This window comes from Schistocerca serialis, chromosome 9 (genome assembly GCF_023864345.2).
Source record: "Schistocerca serialis cubense isolate TAMUIC-IGC-003099 chromosome 9, iqSchSeri2.2, whole genome shotgun sequence".
NCBI lineage: Eukaryota > Metazoa > Arthropoda > Insecta > Orthoptera > Acrididae > Schistocerca > Schistocerca serialis.
Genome location: NC_064646.1, coordinates 269,893,159 through 269,916,110, shown reverse-complemented (window position 1 = coordinate 269,916,110; position 22,952 = coordinate 269,893,159). Strand labels below are relative to the sequence as shown.

Genomic DNA, 22,952 nt, shown 5'->3' with positions numbered 1-22,952 from the left:
AGAAAACCGTGAAACAGGAGAGAGAACGATTTTCCTTCAGATAGAGTTAGAAATTGGTGTACTGTGAATTATATAGATTGAGGGAGGAAAGAGACGACACATACAAGAGAGCCTTTTTCCTGGCTCAAAATGGGCAATGAATTAACACGGCCATCAGTAATGTACACAAATCGTTGATAAGGTCCCTGTTGACTGCTTTACAGAATTATATGTGTAGTCTTGCTACAATTCGGAGATGAGGATATACTAACTGTAAACAAAGATGTCTTTTAATATGGAGGGTTGGTTCCCCAAAGGCTAAGGAAGGAAACCTCTGATTAAAAAGCTATCCATTCTAGGAAGAAGTTGGAAGTAGGGCTAACAATACACACCCTATAAAAAACTGAAGTCGCGAAAATTCAACGAAAGAAAGGTGAACTGCTTAATGGAGACACACATGAAAAGAGAAACGACAATGGGCAAAAAAATCATGAAGAAATGAGTAGAATTATAATGCACAAATCGGATTTACATTCTGTTGGGAGCTGACAAGTTTCAATATTTGCGACTGACAGTCACCAACTCAAGAAGGTTCTTATACGCCAACCACGAGTGACAAAGAGGACGGGAACGATAGAGAAACAGCCATGGAAGATCTGCAGAAAAGAGCTGTAGGAGATGAAAAGCTCGAACGCTACTTCGAGATAACTAGAGAAGAATTTTTGAAAAGGCTTAGGTTCACAATGAACTGAAGAGCGGTAGAAGAAGAAGAAGAAAGATGGACGTGAATAGAAGAAATCAGGGCAGAAAAAGAAGAGCTTGTTACAAGAAGCGTAAGAAGATGCCACCAGCACATAAATCAAAACATTTGCCATTACTGGAGTCAGAGGAACACAGTTTTTATGTTACATATAAGCCGTGTTAAAAGAATCAAGAACAGAACAAACAAGTAAAATACCTAAGAGTTTTCATAAATAGTAAAGTTACTTTGTTTCATCAGAATAAGAGTGGTTGATAGACAAGGCAGCATGGCTTCTCGTGTGTTTAGGTTTGGACAGTTCTGGACAGACAGTTATTCTCTGTCAGATTGAACACCATGTAACCACAGGGATAAAGATGTTAAATATTAGTGATTATAAACTGGCAACATCGTCATGTAGAGCCTATATAAGAAACGGAGATGCCAAACATTTAAAACTATAGCATAAATTGAGAAATATTAAACAACCAGTTTTAATGTGGGTCAGAAGCGTATAACTGTGAGTTACTATTGGGGCATACGCAACTTGTGATTGTAAAAACGTAGATATCACCTCTGGGAAACTTTAAGCTATTTATGAGAAATTTAGGCTTATTGTTGAACTACCAGTCAGAAAAAAATTATATAATAGTTTGTGGATATTTATGTGTGGATTCCTTGAAGAGTTCTTACAGAAATAAAGAGCTGTAAATGCTATTTGGTTGTTGTAATTTTATTTTGGTACTGAATTTTCATTTCACATAACTGCACTTTCAAGGAAATTTGACAAACGAGGGGTCCAAGTTGATTAATCACTTAGCTTATGTTCGTACTTGTAGGCTGCACCACTATGTAAATACCACAAACAGTTCATGCGGTGAGACACTAAAACTTCGTATAGTGAAGGCGCTGCCGCTAACTCAGTATGTGTTTGGTATTATACTATGCAATACCTGAGGCGTTGTAACTCCCATTACACACTAGCGTGGATAACGCACCACTTAGATACACTTGGTTTAACAACTTATTATTATTATTCTTTCTTTCTTTTCTCAGACGTTATGTCTTGTCAAAAATGGAAAGTAACGCGGACCTTGATCAAGTGTGACTTCCTTTTAACTGTACGGCATATGTTATATTGCATTTAGGAACTTTCGGGTAATTGAACATGTATCAATAATTACGGATTTCTGTAGTTGTATATATAAGTTTGGATGTAGCTGTATTGCATTGATGTACTGGTGTATATTGTGTGGTATGACTCCTGTAGTTGACAGTATAATTGGTATAATATCAACTTTATCCTGATGCCACATGTCCTTGACTTCCTCAGTCAGTTGGATGTATTTTTCAATTTTTTCTCCTGTTTTCTTTTGTGTATTTGTTGTATTGGGTATGGATATTTCGATTAGTTGTGTTAATTTCTTCTTTTTATTGGTGAGTATGATGTCAGGTTTGTTATGTGGTGTTGTTGTATCTGTTATAATGGTTCTGTTCCAGTATAATTTGTATTCATCATTCTCCAGTACATTTTGTGGTGCATACTTGTATGTGGGAACGTGTTGTTTTATAAGTTTATGTTGTAAGGCAAGCTGTTGATGTATTATTTTGGATACATTGTCATGTCTTCTGGGGTATTCTGTATTTGCTAGTATTGTACACCTGCTTGTGATGTGATCTACTGTTTCTATTTGTTGTTTGCAAAGTCTGCACTTATCTGTTGTGGTATTGGGATCTTTAATAATATGCTTACTATAATATCTGGTGTTTATTGTTTGATCCTGTATTGCAATCATGAATCCTTCCGTCTCACTGTATATATTGCCTTTTCTTAGCCATGTGTTGGATGTGTCTTGATCGATGTGTAGCTGTGTTAGATGATACGGGTGCTTGCCATGTAGTGTTTTCTTTTTCCAATTTATTTTCTTCGTATCTGTTGATGTTATGTGATCTAAAGGGTTGTAGAAGTGGTTATGAAATTGCAGTGGTGTAGCCGATGTATTCATATGAGTGATTGCTTTGTGTATTTTGCTAGTTTCTGCTCGTTCTAGAAAGAATTTTCTTAAATTGTCTACCTGTCCTTAATGTAGGTTTTTTTATGTCGCTAAATCCCCTTCCTCCTTACTTTCTGCTTAATGTGAATCTTTCAGTTGCTGAATGTATGTGATGTATTCTATATTTGTGGCATTGTGATCGTGTAAGTGTATTGAGTGCTTCTAGGTCTGTGTTACTCCATTTCACTACTCCAAATGAGTAGGTCAATATTGGTATAGCATAAGTATTTATAGATTTGTCTTGTTCCTTGCTGTCAATTCTGTTTTCAGTATTTTTGTTAGTCTTTGTCTATATTTTTCTTTCAGTTCTTCTTTAATATTTGTATTGTCTAATCCTGTTTTTTGCCTGTATCCTAGATATTTATAGGCATCTGTTTTTTCCATCGCTTCTATGCAGTCGCTGTGGTTATCCAATATGTAATCTTCTTGTTTAGTGTGTTATCCCTTGACTATGCTATTTTTCTTACATTTGTGTGTTCCAAAAGCCATATTTATATCATTGCTGAATACTTCTGTTATCTTTAGTAATTGGTTGAGTTGTTGATTCGTTGCTGCCAGTAGTTTTAGATCATCCATGTATAGCAAACGTGTGATTTTGTGTGGGTATGTTCCAGTAATATTGTATCCATAATTTGTATTATTTAGCATGTTGGATAGTGGGTTCAGAGCAAGGCAGAACCAGAAAGGACTTAATGAGTCTCCTTGGTATATTCCACGCTTAATCTGTATTGGCTGTGATGTGATGTTATTTGAATTTGTTTGGATATTGAGTGTGGTTTTCCAATTTTTCATTACTATGTTTAGGAACTGTATCAATTTAGGATCTACTTTGTATATTTCCAATATTTGTAGTAACCATGAGTGGGGTACACTATCAAAAGCTTTTTGGTAATCAATGTATGCGTAGTGTAGCGACCTTTGTTTAGTTTTAGCTTGATATGTCACCTCTGCATCTATTATCAGTTGCTCTTTACATCCTCGTGCTCCTTTGCAACAGCCTAGTTGTTCTTCATTTATAATTTTGTTCTGTGTTGTATGTGTCATTAATTTCTGTGTAATGACTGAAGTTAATATTTTGTATATTGTTGGTAAGCATGTTATGGGGCGATATTTATCTGGGTTTGCTGTGTCTGCTTGATCTTTAGTATCAGATAAGTTATTCCATGTGTAAGTGTATCAGGGAATGTGTATGGGTCTGCAATGTAACTGTTAAATAATTTAGTTAGATGTGAATGTGTTGAGGTGAACTTCTTAGACAGAAATTTGCTATTTTATCTTTTCCAGGGGCTTTCCAATTGTGAGTAGAATTAATTGCTTGGGTGACTTCATGTTGCAAAATTATCACTTCAGGCATTTGTGGTATCATCTTGTACATATCTGTTTCTGCTTGTATCCACCGTGCATGCCTGTTATGTTGTACCAGGTTTGACCATATGTTGCTCCAGAAGTGTTCCATGTCTGTTACGTTTGGTGGATTGTCTACTTTAATGTGTGTGTTATCTATTGTCTGGTAAAATTTCTTTTGGTTTGTGTTGAATGTTTGGTTTTGTTTCCTTCTATTTTCATTTTTTTTTTTGTATCTTCTAAGTCGTTTGTCCAATGCTTGTAATTTCTGCTTCTTTTCATCTAATTGCTCCATCGCTTCTTGCTGTGAGATTTTACCTAACCTTTTCCGTTTTTTTCTGATATTTCATTTCCTATAAATTGTGTTAGCTGTACGATGTCTTTTCTCAGTTTTTCTATTCTGATCTGTAGCCTGTGTTGCCATGCTGGTTTTGTGGGTTTCTTCCGTGTGTTGGCTGGTTCTGATCTCTGCCTAGTGTGTATATTTAGTGTAGTGAGTGCTACTATATAAACCAGTAGTTGTAACTCTTCCATAGTTGTGTTTTCATTTATTTTGTTGTGTATGATTGTGTTGATAGTTTTTATTGTTGTTTCGACTTGTGGGTTATTTGGCGGTCTATGCAAGAATGGTCTAATGTCTGTATTTGTGTCTTTGTATTCTATATATGTCAGCTGAAATTTTTCTTCTATATCTAACATGTGTGTTACTTCGAGTTCTATTTGTGCTTGTTTTGGTGGCTGTCTTAAGATTTCGTTTTCCTCTGATTGTTTAACTGATGTGTGTTGTTCTTTGTTTGTTTGCTCTGGGATGTTTGAGTCTTTTACTGTATTTTCTTCTTCTGATTGCACATTATTTTGTCCAGTATTTGTTGTACTTATTGTTTGATGTTTTCTAATTCTGACTGGGGTATCCTGTTATTTTTGATTATTACAAGGATCTGATCAGCTAGTCGTTATTCTGTTAAAAATTTTAATTCTGGGTATCTGATAATAAGTGTTGTGTATACTTGTGATCTGTATCCAGTTGTGTTGGTTCCTAGGTTTGTTGCTCGGTAATAACTGAACATGAGGTGTCGATTAACTTCATCTGACCATCTCATCCTCTGTCTTTGTTTTCCTTCTAGGGTGGTTGCAGGAAGCATATCCTGCAAAACGCCTCTATTTGGATTTAAAACATTTTCCAGTTGGCTAGCAGTGTCGTTACCATTGTGGGTGGGAATAGGGTTCAAACGTCGTCCCCGACCATGACGGCGCTTGTCCGAGACTTCTTTAGTTCTGTCCTGAACCAACTAATCACTCTAAAAGGGGGTTAGTCCTATTAGTGGTTTGTTCTTTTCGTCGCCTTTTACGACTGGCAGAAAATACCGGAGGCCTATTCTTTTCCCGGGCCTCCACGGGGTTTATTATTATTATTATTATTATTTTTATTATTTGTCGGGTGTTAAGCTTGTGAGGACTTCGCCTCCTATCGATGATCTATTGTGTGTAATTATCTTTCTCAAATGTTTCCTTTGAGTTGAAATGTATCTGTGTAGTATAGCAGGAGTTAGTTGTTCTTTGCTTTGCTATAGTGTCAATGTAACAAGCATGTTTTCAGCAATATTACGAATAAATACCGCCAATCTTATCCCGCTGTCAGCTCAAATGCTATTCCGATACACATCTGCCCGGAATTCCACGTTGCGGCCTTCTATATAGTGCCGCCATTGTCTATGGCTAATTTGTATTTGATCTCGTCACCTCTTTTTTAGTCTACTACTTGATATTTTCCGTCTTGGTCGATAATTCATTATTATTTTGGACATTCTAATTTCATTCATTCTTTTGAGTGATCCCTCCATGCACTTGATTTTCATCTATACTTTTTGATTTGTTCATTTATGCTCTCACGTCCTAGGTTTTGTCTCATTGCTGTAATAAATGTAAAGCTTGGTTATCCATCTGACTGCTGTATTCCCAATCATATCAGACAGACTATGACAACTACTTTTCTCAAAACCAACAACTTGTGTACAAATACTTAAGCTCTAAGAGTGACATGTTCCAGGACATGACACTTTCCAACATGGCAGACGATGATATTGGTGCGAGTGTAAAAAAAAAAAAAAATCCACCGCTTATCGCCACAACATGTACTGGATACTGTCATACTAGCTGACTGTCTATACTTAAATTGTTAACCCAAGTGTATCTAAGTGCTGTGTTTTACGCGCTGGTGTGCAATGAGTCGTTGTAAAGTGATATTCCTACGACTTCAGAAATAATACAACGTGTAAGTAAGAGAACAACATCGTAATTCTTTATTTATTTTCACAAAATTAGCGACGTCATATATTTACTATTATACCACAACCTCCGCGATCCAAACGATTAGCTGCTCATGATTCTAAATGTGAACGATCTGCAAATACAAATAATCTAAAACTGTGCCTGAGTGACATGAATGCTACCATGTAGAAGAACAATCTTATAAAAAAGCATTATGAAGTTACTGGTCGTAGTATTAATACAAAACATCCTCTGGTTTGACCACAATCACTGTTTCAAAGTTCATAATGGATAACGTAAATTGACAGATTTATTTTATTTTCAATAGTTTGTGCTCAAATCTGCAATAATTAGCTGAATCGTGGAACATAGAGGGGGCAGTGCGAGGTCATTTTCGCGGCACGTGGGATAAGTGGAGTGCTTTTAATCAGATAGCTTGAAAGGGGAAGAGGCAATGGGAACTCGGATAAGAAACAATTAGTAGCACGTAAGTTGTGGATTTTCAATGAAGGTTCTGCAGAGTCATAAAAGGCCCTGAACTAACACAGTTCTCAGTAATGTAGAAGAATAGTCGATTAGTTTCCTGTTGGCTGCAGCAAAAGGTCATTTCTATAGTGAATACAGTTGGGAAATGGATATACATTAACCCTAGCCTGAAAGTGAATAGAAGTGACAAAAGCAGACTACCTGAGCTCCTTCCATGAAGCATAAGGAGATGACATCAGCACGTAAGGTAAAATACTTGTGACTACTGGAATTAGAGGGCACAGTATTTGTGTTGAAGTCCGGTTACAAACGGGTAGCACTGGGAAAAAATCAGTAGAGAAAAATCAAGTAAAATGATTGGCAGTTTTAAAAAAAAGTAAGTGTAGTTTGTCTCATGATAATATAGCTGGTTGAAAGAAAGATAGATTAATCACTTTTACCGTAAGTTTACAAGCTTTAGAGACTTCTGGGCATGTATATCTTTGGCAGTTTATTCACCATCCGACCACAGGGATAGAGAAGTTAAGTCATTATATACTGACATCATCTTCATGCAGGTTCAATATAAGAAAACAAGGAGTTGCCAGGTATGTAATCTTTAACTGAAATTGAAAAATAGTGTACCAGTAGTTTTGACGTAAATCAGAAGATCTGTGACTTTTTTTAGAGAAGAATATAAAATTGTAATAGTGTAGAAATCACCACTTGGAAACTTCCAAGTATTTATGCGAAATTTAGACTCATAGTTGAGCTCCTGGCCAAGGTAGGAAGAATGTATAATAGTTTATGGAAATTTCAATACTGGTTTCTTGTAGGATTCCTACAGAAAAGAATGAGCTGTAGTGGAGTGGTTTGAAGAAGATCCCTAAGAGTTGGTGCCTTGGTACTGTTGCTTCGTGTGTCTAATTCAAACAATCACATAACGTGATTTTGATTTTTGTATACGTTTCTACGGCAACGCCTCACAGTTGTCGCACTCCTACGGACAGTCATCGTTTTCGCGCGCAGCCGTTTGTGCTTCGCAACTGAAAGCCGGCAACCGTGCTACCAGTTGTCGCGGATCTTATGTCGCTGATACAGCTGCGTTTCGGTAACGGTAAATACAGCAAGTTAGCAGGGTTTCGACTGATCCCAGTTTTCATCGTTAGTGTTTGGTCTGCAAAAGTTAATGCTAACTGTATTGTTAATGCACTATATGATAAAGATGGATAATGTATGGGGGAAAACAAGTCTCCATGTAATGCGCTAATAATGCTACGATTCATCTTATGCGCATGTGTTGAGAGGTTACGAGTATCTCTCCCGCCTTTCGTCTGGTGGAGCTTGCATGAGAATGCAGAAGGTATGGCAGTTAGACTGTGCAATATATAGCCTTTAAAATTATTTTGATTATCATCTATCTAAAAATTGTATAATCAGGTCTGATACATACAAAAGTAAAGTATCCTGAGTTTGAAGACAGTATAACTTTTAATTTACTTGAAAATCGAGTTTTTCATAATTTACAATTCCTTCAAACCACAAAAGCTACAAATCTAAAATCTTCTAAGTATGTATGTTTGAGTAAGCGATAATCCTCGTGAGAGCCTTGTTTAATTATTTTCAGTGTTCCTATATTAGCAACAAAAGTTTGGATTTGTGAAACAAAAAGTAGAAAAACGTTTTAAATTATAAATCCTTTCGGCTTTTCCATAAATTATAAATTTTAAGCATTGTTCATTATGTAATATAATAACACTGTACCAATTTTCATGCTTGTAATAATAAGAGTAAAAGGTACAGAGGTTTTGTATCGACACTGTTAAAGGCGGAAGATGACAACAGTTCCACTTAAAAAATTATAGCGCTCGTTTGAAATAACTTCATCATATCACAGGCACTTTCCTCTATTAGAGACAAATCTGGCATTAACGCACATTCCCAATGGGTGGAGTTATTTACCTTTTTGTAGGACGCGAGCGGCCTTTCTTAGCTTCAAGCAGATGGCTTGCTGCTAGAAACAAGAGTGTTCCCTGAGGCGTCCGCGCCCATGGACGAAATTCAAATGGTTTTGGAGCAGTGCAGTCATTCAGTGCCGAACTATCCGAGCGATGATTCGGCCGAGCTTGAGTAGTCGGTCTATACTAGTATGCGCAAAACTGTCATTCAAAATGTTGTAAACGGCGGCCTTGCATAGCAGATACAACAGTTGTTACTTAATGTATTGTGGAAAAGATAACGCTAACGTTTTTTAATTCTTTACAAACTGGGTTGTTTACAGTGATCTTTTTTTATATTTGAACAAAGTGACTTGCAAGCTAACGCCTCTCAATTTGCGTGTCAGTTTTTGAGCGCTGCCTGCATAAAATACCGCGTGGCAACTGGAGTATTAGGAAATTCCACTTTTATACCGCATATTTACTTTTGAACTGACCGGCCACTAATTTAGTGGAATTAGAAAATTCTAACAATGTCAGGCTTTCCGAGTACTCGCCAAGTGATGTTTGTTTTGGGGTTGTAGAAGGGCCTGTTTAATTAACGAACTTTCAAAGTCCAATAGATGCACATTTTATCGGATTAGACATTGACTTAAGTTTTTGAAAAGTTTTTATTCCTACCTCTTACCATATTTCAGGAGGCATTCTTCAGTAACCAGAGCTGATACTTCAACAAGTGGGCTGAGGACTATTTTCAGGATACCTGTTCGAGCGATCTCCAGGCCCTTGTTGCGGGGGGGGCCGCAAATAAAAATTTGCCATGGGCGAGACTGTATATTAATTAAGACACGAAGAAATTAAAGGTATGCCAGTGGGCTCTGATTCATATCAGTGGGCCCAGTTGAAAATTTATGCAGATCACTATTCGAATCCGGATCGCCTGTTAACCAGGCAGATGGGCTGGCCACTGACCATCTAGACGCAGTGATCACCACAACCGCGCAGACTAGTCTAGCACACCTCCTGCCAGATAATTTGGGTCTCAGGGTGGTGTAACATCGTGGTCCTTGTGGTTGTGGTGACCACTGTGTCTCAATGGCGTAGCGGTCAGTGCGTCTACATAGTAACCATCATATCCGGGTTCGAATTTTCCCCTTGCCCCATCGATATAAATCAACGCCCACTAGCAGCTAATATCTTTAATTCCGTTCTGTTCATAGTAGCTGCAGGATCAAAATGGCGTCTGTTCTTTTTATTTTAAACCCAATTTCTACCAGTTTCGGTTTTGGCCCACCTTTACGTATGCTTACCAAAGATACAAATAATTATGTGTAGTATACAGGAAATATTAACAGTTATTTATAAAGACGTGCAAAATAGCATGAATACTTACAAGGGTTAAAATGATTTAAGCCACCACATTGCGTTGGTCATTACTTAAAGTGTGTAGTGAACCCCATGAATGTAAATGAATGAGACAGCACTTAAAAATCAAACATCCGAAGGGATAAAATTTCTCACGAAATAAGCGTCAAACGAAAAAACTACAAAGAACGAAACTTGTCTAGCTTGAAGGGGGAAACAAGATGGCGCTATGGTTGGCCCGCTAGATGGCGCTGCCGTAGGTCAAACGGATATCAACTGCGTTTTTTAAAAATAGGAACCCCCATTTTTTATTACATATTCGTGTAGTACGTAAAGAAATATGAATGTTTTAGTTAGACCACTTTTTTCGCTTTGTGATAGATGGCGCTGTAATAGCCACAAATATATGGCTCACAGTTTTAGACGAACAGTTGGTAACAGGGAGGTTTTTTTTTAATTAAAATATAGAACGTAGGTACGTTTGAACATTTTATTTCGGTTGTTCCAGTGTGATACATGTACCTTTGTGAACTTATCATTTCTGAGAACACATGCTGTTACAGCGTGATTACCTGTAAATACCACATTAATGCAATAAATACTCAAAATGATGTCCGTCAACCTCAATGTATTTGGCAATACGTGTAACGACATTCCTCTCAACAGCGAGTAGTTCGCCTTCCGTAATGTTCGCACATGCATTGACAATGCGCTGACGCGTTGTCGGTGGATCACGATAGCAAATATCCTTCAACTTTCCCCACACAAAGAAATCCGGAGACGTCAGATCCGGTGAAGGTGCGGTCCACGACCAATCCACCTGTAATGAAATATGGTATTCAATACCGCTTCAACCTCACGCGAGCTATGTGCTGGACATCCATAATGGCCGGCCGCAGTGACCTAGCGGTTCTAGGCGCTACAGTCTGGAACCACGCGACCGCTACGGTTGCAGGTTCGAATCCTGCCTCGGGCATGGATGTGTGTGGTGCCCTTAGGTTAGTTAGGTTTAAGTAGTTCTAAGTCTAGGGGACTGATGACCTCAGATGTTAAGTCCCATAGTGCTCAGAGCCATTTGAACATCCATCATGTTGGAAGTACATCACCATTCTGTCATGCAGTGAAACATCTTGTAGTAGCATCCGTAGAACATTACGTAGGAAATCAGCATACATTGCAGCATTTAGATTGCCATCGATAAAATGGGAGCCAATTATCCTTCCTCCCATAATGCCGCACCATACATTAACTCGCTAAGCTCGCTGATGTTCCACTTGTCGCAGCCATCGTGGATTTTCCGTTGCCCAATAGTGCATATTATGGCGGTTTGCGTTACCGCTGTTGGTGAATGGCGCCTTGTCGCTAAATAGAACGCGTGCAAAAAATCTGTCATCGTCCCGTAATTTCTCTCGTGTCCAGTGGCAGAACTGTACACGACGTTCAAAGTCGTCGCCATGCAATTCCTGGTGCATAGAAATATGGTACGGGTGTAATCGATGTTGATGAAGCATTCTCAACCCCGCCGCTTTTCAGATACCCGATTTTCATGCAATTTGTCTGCTACTGATGTGCGGATTAGACGCGAGAGCAGCTAAAACACCTACTTTGGCATCATCATTTTTTGCAGGTCGTGGCTGACGTTTCACATGTGGCTGGTCACTTCCTGTTTCCTTAAGTAACGTAACTATCCGGTGAACGGTCCGGACACTTGGATGATGTCGTCCAGGATACCGAGTAGCATACATAGCACACGCCCGTTGGGCATTTCGATCAAACAGCCGTACATCAATACGATATCGACCTTTCCGCAATTGGTAAACGGTCCATTTTAACACGGGTAATGTATCACGAAGCAAATACCGTCCGCACTGGCGGAACGTTACGTGATCCCACGTACTTATACGTTTGTGACTATTACAGCGCCATCTATCACAAAGCGAAAAAAGTGGTCTAACTAAAACATTCATACTTCTTTACGTACTACACGAATATGTAATAAAGAATGGGGGTTCCTATTTTAAAAAACGCAGTTGATATCCGTTTGACCTATGGCAGCGCCATCTAGCGGGCCAACCATAGCGCCATCTGGTTTCCCCCTTGAAGCTAGACGAGTTTCGTTCTTTGTAGTTTTTTCGCTTGATGCTTATTTCGTGAGATATTTGGCCTGGTCACTATAAATGGACCACCTTGTATACATGTATTGTCAGTATCCCTTAAAGCCAAATTTGAGTGCACAGTTGGTTATGTTGTTACTATTTATTCCTCTCCCCTTCTTTTGATACTAGCATTACTGACATACTAAGCTTCCAATTAAGAACTGTAATGAAACTTTATTTACCTATGAATGTTTCCTTTAAATATAGTCGATATTTGACTGTAATTGTTTCATTACTATAACTTAGATACATATAAACACTGAGTAACTTTTAAACCTGTTTTGAGCACTGTATTTTAGCTTTTTTTAATGTTACAATGCGATTTCCATTGCATTCACGGTATTATTGACGTTTGTTTATATACATTTCATTAGGTATATGCAATGAATATGATATCATGTTACATTAGGATTTTATAATGTGTTCTATCTTGTATTGTAATATCTATGTTGTCTTATAGGTTGGAGATAGCAACAGCAACTAAGTTTCCTGTTTACATATGGCAGTGTACCAAAGATGTTCACCATAGATAGTCTAGTCCTCTACGTTACTATCTAACTTGTCATGGAGATATTTTTATACCATATGATGAAAATATTCTTTTAAATATCTTTGAACAGCTTCTCAATATTTTGTATAAGTAATACTTACACTCCTGATCTTATCTTTCGTACTGCTCGGCATACCTTTAGGATTCGGATGTTTGCTTTAAAAGTCCTGTCTCATTTATTTACATTCATGGCATGCACTACACATTTCAAGTAATGACTAATGCAATATGGTGGCTTAAACCATTTTAACCCTTGCAAGAATTTATGTTATTTTGCACTTCTTTATAAAAAAACCGTTAACATTTCCTGTATATTACATACAACTGTTGTATCTTTGGATAGCATCCGTGAAGATGGTCCAAGACGGAAACCGGTAGAATTTGAGTTTAAAACAAAACCAGGTAATGGAACAGAACTTTTCTGAATAGTATTTGACTTTCCGTTTCCAAATCCGAGGAAACTGAGGATTTGCCGACACCATCCCACGCTTGCAAGAGTTGTTACCTGTCTCAGGTTACAGTCGCCAGGTGCCGTCCCCAGAGGTCGTCGCCAGCGGTCGTCCGACAACATCGGCCGATAGCTTGGTAAAACTGCGTCCGATTTCCTTCGGTTTTTGACGGTGTCAAGGAGTGTAGAATCTATTTATCAAGAAGGTTGGAATCTATTCTAACGTGACGCGTACTGTACACTCTTTCCTCAGTTATAGGAATAACCAGATAAGCTTTATGAATATATGAGATGTAAAGAGAAACGTTCTATTATATATTCAAAACGATCCGGGGTGGCACTGAAAAGCAAGCCTGTAAGCACTTGTTCGATTTCAGTTAAACTGAGCAAAACAGGCATATGTCAATCAACCATCAATGACTGTCATTTAGAATACGTTTGAAAGACAAGCATAAATTTTAGAATAACATACTCTAAACATTTACAGCTCTGAAAAATAATTCGCATACTCCTGTTGCCCGCTTACCGCAACGAAAAATGATCCACTACAGCAATTTTAAGCATTAAAATGGACATATGCTCCCTTTCCTTCTTGAAGAAAATTTTCTGAGATTATAATCTACGACTATAGTTTTTCTCTCTGTTGCAGGTGCTTTACGACGTATAGACATGAGGCTGAAACGGCTAGATAGCCATAGAACATGCATAATGTAATGTAAGGTAACATTCAATAAATTATTATTAAATTTTTGTTCTGAACTTGTGGTTTCCAGTAAAGTACTCATTTCAGACCTCCGAAATATACCCATGTTAGTATATTTGTCATCCTCTGGGTCCTATGAACTCCTTCTTCCTTGTGATAGCTACAGCTAATGTGGGAATGGCGGTCGAATCAATCGAAGAATACCGACTAATTTGATATCGCCCGACCTTCTTCGGCAGTCTGTAAATTCGAACGTTGAGATCAGTAGGACTGCCTGGGCTTATCAGTAGATACCCGACCGTTTCTGAGATGTCTTGACGTTCGAATGCGCGATTCGTGTGACGGTGGCTTTAGATCTATGTGTACCTGGATGTAGCGGGCTGTCTTTCTTCAGAGGTGTACACATTCCGCCTTTAACCTGCCCATGCTTGCCGCACGTTATCAGCAGAACGGGAAGAATGCTTTACTCCCATCCAAGACAAGCTACGCAAGACACAAGCAGGCTAAAGGAATCTTGCTTGCCTTCCCGTCTCTCCACTGTGCAATGCTACGTATCACTTTATTCCGTACGCTTTCATTGTAGTGTTAAGAATAGGGTTCGGAGGTTGCTGAAAAGTCTTTTTTTATCCGAATGTCACAAAGCGCCGCTCAATGAAATATATATTAATTTTGGGTCATTGTAAGCCATAAAACGGTGGATTTTATTGGTTCTTTTTTCGTTTTCAGCGTATTTCATGATTATTTATTTATTTCGATATGAATGGTTTTCTCTGAAACGTTATCCTCTTTCGAAGGGTACTGGCTATTCTCAATTCGAACCATCATCAGGTCACCTCTAATGCGTGTTTTCGGAGGTAATCAGAAGCATCTCTGAAAGTCGAGATTCTTTGCACTTAATATGCTTAATGTGTCTATTATTCTTGAACGGTAACTAAAGTAAAGTTTTGGAAGTCTAGTTTCTAACCTTAGTACATTCAAACCAAATACCCGTATAACCCCACTTATACCAATTTTAATTACTTTTTCTAGGATGTATATTGTGGGTTCGCTGAATTCATTCAAAGTGGCGAAAATACTTGATCTTAATTCCCCAAATGCATTTTAGGGAACAAGAAGTTGGTTTTCTGTATTATGATAATCTAAAAAGTACATGTCTCAGGGATGAAGCTTCTCTTTCATACTAAGCTTCCTTCGCACTAAGGTGCATACCATCAGAATGTGGTTTTTAATATCCACTGAGCCATATTTTTGCCCATTTCAATGAATGTTTGCCCTAAATTCCATTTACTGCTGAATTTCCTCGAGTCCTTGGCACACATGTCACCCGCTAAGTGGAGTGAGGAATCTGCTGGATAAATTTACAAACATGTCCTAACATATTCCAGGTTCCCGAATGAGTGTTTAGTAACTTCTTACACAATTTGCATTGCGGGACACCTACTGATTTATTTGAAGCTGCTCAGAAACAGACGACAACTGCTCCCCTGCTGGAGTCGAGCTCTGATTCCTGACTGATATCTATATTCCCCAATTCGTAATTCCCACTTATTCTCCTTTAAGTTTGGTCTGTGCGTTTTGATGCTCCCACCATTACAATAAAGGGCTGTAGCAAAACTACCTGTGCAAACACACAGAGTGTTTCCGTAAGAGCATGCAAAAATGTAACATGACATAGAGAATGCTCCACTGGGGTCGGGGAAGCCAGCTAAAAGAGGTATGGAAGTAAATTTGTCTACCGCCTTGTCTAACATTACTGTTTTCCAGCTTATTTACAACTAACATCTGTACAAGTTTACACGTACTATGTTGTTCATTTGCACATACATTCTTTATTTCCTACAAGGAAACAAGGAGGACGAGCCTGCTTACTAGGAAGTTTACTTTATGTGTCGATAAGATAGTTTTGTTGTATCGTGTGTACATTTCCCCATGACAGAACGTGCTACGAAGCAACGGCAGACCCATTCATTACTCAGTGCTATTCAGCGATGCACAGCATAATACGATGCAGCAGTACTGGCACAGTTTCGCAGAACTCATTGACAAGCACCTTGTGTATGGGGAAGTTCGTTGCAATGCCCTTGTTGCTGAAAGGCATCATCCTTCACGACTAGTGTTTGTTTCTGTCGATCGACGAGTGCGTGAGACTGATTCATTGGTAAGAAGTCCGCCCCCGGTAGCTGAATGGTCAGCGTGACGGATTGTCAATCCCCTGGGCCCGGGTTCGATTCCCGGCTGGGTCGGGGAATTTTCTCCGCCCAGGGACTGTGTGTTGTACTGTCATCGTCATCATCCTTTCATCCTCATCAACTGCAGGTCGCCGAATTGGCGTCCAATTGAAAGACCGGCACCCTGTGAACGGCCTACCCGACTGGGGTCCCTAGCCACACAATAAAATTAATAAATTGGAAAGAAGAAACGAGGGACCTGGCAACATGAGGACAACTCGCACACCCGATTTTGACGACGAGATGCTCGAACGTGTTGCAGCGGACCCAACTACAAGTATTCGTAGTATTGCACGTGAAATGGGCGCTCCACATACTAGCGTGTGGCGAGTACCCGACGAAGAACAATTACACACATAACGAGGCCATGCAATGCTTGTGACTGACTTTGCACCAAGTGTCGCATTGTGTCAGTGGCTGCTCCAACAATGGATTGATAGACGAGATTTCCTCCAGATCGCGTTGTTCACTGACGAAGCGTCATTTCATCGTGAAGGTGTTTAGAACAGTAGGAATAGTCATGTGTCGGATGAGGAAGCCTTCACGCTCTAGTAAAGCCAAGCAAAGAACAGAAAACTGCCTGAAGTTCAGTTTAGGAACCAGACCTCGAACATTTTAAGGTTCTAAAGCGAGGAAATAAATAAAAGTAATAACATGCCCTTGATGGTAAGATATATGTAAGCAAATAGCGTATTGAAAATACTGCGTCGCCTATGTAGCTGGTATATATTTAGGAGAGCAGAAATGACCGTCAAATATGTGTGGACTATAAATAAATTAAGAAAATCACATCGAAAAGATACCGTGTCCACATGAGTAACACTTTCAATAAAAATTACTCAGTATACCAGCAAGATAAGTTCAGAAATATGCTTAAAGAGACTACAGTCAATTATGAAATGTATATACTTAACACGTAAACAATTCTCAGTTTTGACAAGTTACTCCATATAATGCTGTTGTATATACATTCTTTAATCCATAGTAATCTCATTAAGCATAGTTTGGATATAGCCAGTATAATCTTGCTGGTTTATTTAGTTTTTATTGAAAGTGTTACCTATACGGACATCGTACGGCTTAAACATTACTTCTCTGATGTAACTTTCTTAATTTATATATAATCCATAGTTACCTGACTGTCATTTCCGTTCTATTAAATAGCTCCCAGCTTTATAGACGATGCAGGGTTTGAATACGCAATGGTCTGACATATACAGGGCGTTTCCGTAAGAGCCTGCAAAAATGTAACAGGACACAGAGAATGCACCACTGAATAATTTGAGGTAGGGAACTTGGAGTCGGAGAAGCCAGCTTAAGGAGATGTGCAAGTAAACTTATCTACCACTTTGTCTAGCATTACTGTTTTCAAGCTTATTTACAACTAACATGTTTACTCGCACTGATCTGATTATTTACATCTACTTTCTTTATTTCCTGCAAGGAAACAAGGAAACGAGCCTGGGCTGGCACTGTAGGCGACAAACTCAATGGACCATATCTTCTACCTGGCCATCTGAATAGCCAGTTGTGCTTGAGGTTCTTGCAAAGACTTCTGCCTGAGTTGTTGGTTATCGTACTCTTCGCTGTTTCTGAGAGGACGTAGATACAACATGACGGTGTAATGTCTTACTTCAGTGTTAGTGTCCGAAACCATATCAGTCCTGCATTTCCTGGTCGCTGGATTGGAAGGTGAGGTCCTACTCAGTGGCCTTCGAGGTCACCTGACCTGCATTCCTTTGATTATTTCCTATGGGCCGCGCGGGATTAGCCGAGCGGTCTTAGGCGCTGCAGTCATGGACTGTGCGGCTGGTCCCGGTGGAGGTTCGAGTCCTCCCTCGGGCATGCGTGTGTGTTTGTCCTTAGGATAATTTACGTTAAGTAGTGTGTAAGCTTAGGGACTGATGACTTTAGTAGTTAAGTCCCATAAGATTTCACACACATTTGAACATTTTGAACATTTCCTATGGGGATATCTAAAGTCAATTGTGAATGAGATCCCAGTGGATACGGAGATGGAATTAGTTGCCAGAATTGTAGGTGCCTGTGATGTGATTCGAAACGCACCACGGATATCTAGCAATGTGGATCAGAATCTTGTTCGCCGATGTCATGCTCGCATTGAGGTCGATGACAGTTTCAGCACATTTTGTAAGATACAGTACAAATGGTACGTTCATTGTGTCAATGATGGTATTTGCAGTTAAATGTAACTAATGTAAATAAAAACGTAGACAGTGATATGTTTTTATTCCTATTATCTCCTTAAGCGGGGTTCTCCGATGCCAGTTTCCCCAGGTAAAATTGTTCACTGTAACATCCTCTATGTGCTGTTAAATTTTTGCACGCTCTCAAGGAACACTCTGCATACCTGGCAATTCACGCTGGACGGACAGCGCAGCCTGTTGACCGGTGTAGCAAGCTGAACGGATCTCTTCAAGTTTGTTAGGCTTACGGAAACCCTGCTTTAATCACTGTGCGACTGAGACCAAAAGTTTCTAAAACTCAGGTAAGCCTGTTCCACCTCTCTAATCGCCTTTCATCAGCAAACATCAGTCCACATTTCGGCCCTCTTGGCACAGATACAACGAAAGCCCAAAATACCTGGGAGTCAGTCTGGACAGAACTTTAACATACAAAAAACACCATTCCGACTTGGTGAAGCAGGTACGAACACGAGTGAACCTTGTGAGAAAGCTGTCAGGCAGTACATGGGGAGCAACCACATCAGTTCTCCGAGGAGCATCCCTTGCACTGGTATACTGCACAGCAAAATATTTTGCATCAGTTTGGCTCCGAAGCACCCACGTAGCGAAAGTAGACGTCCAACTGAACTCAGTTATGAGAATAATTAGTGGTATGGTCCGGTCTACACCTACTTGCTAGCTACCAGCGCTTTCAAACATCTGTCCACCAGACCTCCCGTCGAAAGGCTGCTCTTTACAACCTCTGTCAGCAAGTTTCTGAAAACAACTCGGTCCCTCTTCATGACGATTTGCCATCACTGCCCAGGAAACGCCTCAAATCTAGAAGACCAGCATATGAAATAAGAGTCCAAATGCTATCCACAGGATTCGACCAGGACGCAGAGTGGAAACGTGAGTGACAAGCTACAAGTACCCGAAACCACGAACTTTTAACAGTTCCAGTTCCAGGCTTCCACCGACCAAGGGAGGTGTGGGTGCAGTTAAACAGACATCGGACCGAAGAGGGTAGGTGCAAATACAGCATGCACAAGTGGGGCTTTTCAAGTGACAGTGTGTGTGACCATGGTGACACCCAAACAATGAGCCACGTTGTGAATGACTGTCCAATCAGACGCTTCCCTGGTGACATTGAGAAGCTCCGTCAAGCATCCCACGAGGCACTCCGCTGGATCGAGGCCATCAACATCCGAGTGTAGTCTGAGCTGTTTTAAAACTTGTGCACTATATGTAATTTCACATGTTCATTTTTATATATATTTCTTTGTTTTGCTAAATGTGTATTACTGTAATTGATTCATACGATAATAATAATAATAATAATAACCACTGTGCTTCAGTACACATGCTCTCTTAGGTTTCCGTCCCGACATGTTGAGCTGCTTTATTGGTTGCGACGGAATGAGAACCTGTACGCCGCTGGCGTGTTTACCTTGAGGACGTCCCCGGCGTGCGCTGCCCTCTGCCGGCCGCCGAACAGCCACCAGGAGCGGCCGGCGCGGTCCCTCCACAGCGAGGCGCCGACGCGCGGGCCCGGGCCGCGGTAGGCGGCCGACTCGGTCGCGTTGAACGTGGTCGGCGGCAGCGCCCATTGCTCCCACTCCCACTCTGCAACACGCGCACCAGGCGGGCTGTCAGCACACAGGGGCACGGTCGCTTCCCAACGACGAGTATGACAACGCGTTCTTGACATCTGGCGACATCTACTCCGTGGTACAAACTCTGACGGACGAGAGCGCAGATACATCAACCTAGTAGTATTTTAAGGAAAGTCATTAAATATCCAGAAGTATGCATGTCCGGACAGAAATAAATAATGCAGATAATAAGATTAAAACTGTATGGGACGTTCTCAAACAGGACACAGGACAGTCAGCTAGCGTAAAAAAAACATAACATTTAAACTACGAGGGTCACTCCAAAAGATATGCACACGATTTTTTTTTAAATCCATCTTTCATTATACATGTTTGAAACTTTTACAGTGTGTAGGTACACCCTTTAGGAACAATATTTTCATTTCTCCACATAATTTCCATCCCTCTCAACTGGCTTACGCCATCTTGGAACCAGCGCCTGTACACCTGCACGGTAACATTCAGGAGCAATTTGTTGGAGCCACTGTTTGCCAGCGTGCACAAAGGAGTCATCATCTTCAAACCTTGTTCCACGAAGAGAGTCTTTCAGTTTCCTAAAGAGATGATAGTCACATGGAGCCAGGTCAGGACTGTAGGGCGGGTGTTTCAGTGTTGTCCATCCGAGTTTTGTCATCGCTTTCATGGTTTTTTGACTGACATGTAGCCGTGCATTGTCGTACAACAGCAAAACATCCTGCTTTTGCCGATGTGGTCAAACACGACTCAGTCGTGCTTGAAGTTTCTTCAGTGTCATCACATATGCATCAGAACTTATGGTGGTTCCACTTGGCATGATGTCCACAAGCAAGAGTCCTTCGGAATCGAAAAACACTGTAGCCATAACTTTTCCAGCAGAAGGTGTGGTTTTGAATATTTTTTTTCTTGGGTGAATTTTCATGATGCCACTCCACTGATTGCCTCTTCGTCTCTGGTGAAAAATGATGGAGCCATGTTTCATCACCTGTCACAATTCTTCCAAGAAATTCATCTCCACCTCTCTCGTACTGTTCCAAAAGTTCACAGCATACCGTTTTTCTTGTTTCTTTGTGAGCCACTGTCAACATCCTGGGAACCCACCTGGCACAAACGTTTCTTAACGCCAACGCTTTCAGTACTCTGCAAACACTTCCTTCCCCTAAGTCAACGTAGTGTGACAATTCTTTCACTGTGATGCGTCTGTCAGCAGTCACCAATTCGTTAACTCTCTACACATTGTCTGGAGTGTGTGCAGTACGAGGCCTTCCGCTGCGAGGGCAAACCTCAATATTGCCGTGCCCACTTTCACCACGTAACCTGCTTGCCCACCGACTAACTGTACTGCGATCGACAGCAGCACCTCCATATACCTTTTTCAACCTCTTGTGGATGTTTCCCACTGTCTCGTTTTTACAGCACAGGAATTCTGTGACAGCACGTTGCTTCTGACGAACGTCAAGTGTAGCAGCCATCTTGAAGACATGCTGTGACGGCGTCACTCACGGGAACAGATTGAACTAAGTTCGAAAACAAGCGGGAAGGACGTATCTACACACTGTAAAACTTTCACACATGCAGAATGAAAACTGTATTTTTACAAAAATAGTGTGCATTTCTTTTGGAGTGACCCTCATAGATGACAGTGTTATGACCGGTAATTCACAAGTTGCAACTATTGCTAACAATCAACTTCTAAACGTAGCAGCAAATTTGTGATTTAATGTTTCACTTGACAAAGCAAGAGCATATACTAAAAATGTCGTTCCGCAAACTATAAGCAACTAGAATTAGCACCAGTATCCTTTAATGGCATTAATACAATTAGAAAAATTCTAAAAAAAAACCTTATGTGAGGTTCATGAAATTTCAACCAGCGTTCTGAAAAGTTGTTTCACCTTAATAAGCAATGTCCTTAGTGACATGCGCTATGCATCACTGGCACAGGGAATATTTCCAGATGGGCTAAAATATGCTGTTGTTAAACCACTTCATAAGAAAGGTGACAAGACAGGCTTAAACAGCTATCGTTCAACTTCTTTGCTGATACGTTTTTCAAAAGTATTCGAGAAAGTAATGTACTCAAGAGTAGCCGCGTACTTAAATAGAAACAATTTACGTAGCATATCACGCTTTGGATTCCAGAAAGGTAGCTCGAGTGATAATGCTATTTATGCATTTACTCGTCAAACAATGTAGGCTTCAAATAATAAAATATCGACAGATAGTATTTTTTGATATCTTCCCAAGGCGTTTGATTGCGTAAATCAATTACTCTCTTAGAAAAACTCAAGGTTTATGGAACTGATGGCTTTACACACAAGTGGTTTGATTCATATTTCACAAACAGAATGCAAAAGATTATGCTGAATTACTCAAACAGTGTCGGAAGAGTAGAAAGAAAATGTTAGTGACTAGGAAAATAAGTCACAAAGGGAGTCCCACAGGGCTCAGTTTTTGGTCCACTCCTATTCCTTCTATATGTGAATGAGCTTCCACTAAACATTAAGCAAATGGAACTAGTACTTTTTGCAGACGAAACCAGTATTATAACAAATCAAACTACAGGAAAAACAACAAAATAATTGGTAAATGATATATCCCAAAGCATTATTAGGCTGTTCTCTGAAAAATCGACTTTCCATAAATTTTGAAAAAAAAGAAAACATACTACATTCACTGCTGCACAATAAATAGTGTCATACCAAGAATCGATTTAGCACATGAGCAGCTGGCAGTAAGTTCAATAGAACGCTCCAAATTTTTGGTTGTACATGTTGATGAAAACTTGATCTACAAGAAGCATGTGACTAAGCTTCTCAGACAGTTAAGTTCAGCTACTTTTGTTCTCCATGTAATTCCTAATCTTGGAAACAAACATTTTGCATATTTCCACTCAGTA

General features: G+C 39.8%; 1 protein-coding gene across 1 annotated transcript in view; it reads right to left on the bottom strand.

Moving 5' to 3' along the window:
- LOC126419534 (uncharacterized) overlaps positions 1-22,952 on the bottom strand; it is a 373,659-nt gene that overhangs the window by 215,174 nt on the left and 135,533 nt on the right. Inside the window, exon 2 of the mRNA XM_050086723.1 lies at positions 19,873-20,048. Coding sequence (XP_049942680.1) covers positions 19,873-20,048 — 176 coding nt within the window. The remainder of the gene's footprint in view (positions 1-19,872; positions 20,049-22,952) is intronic.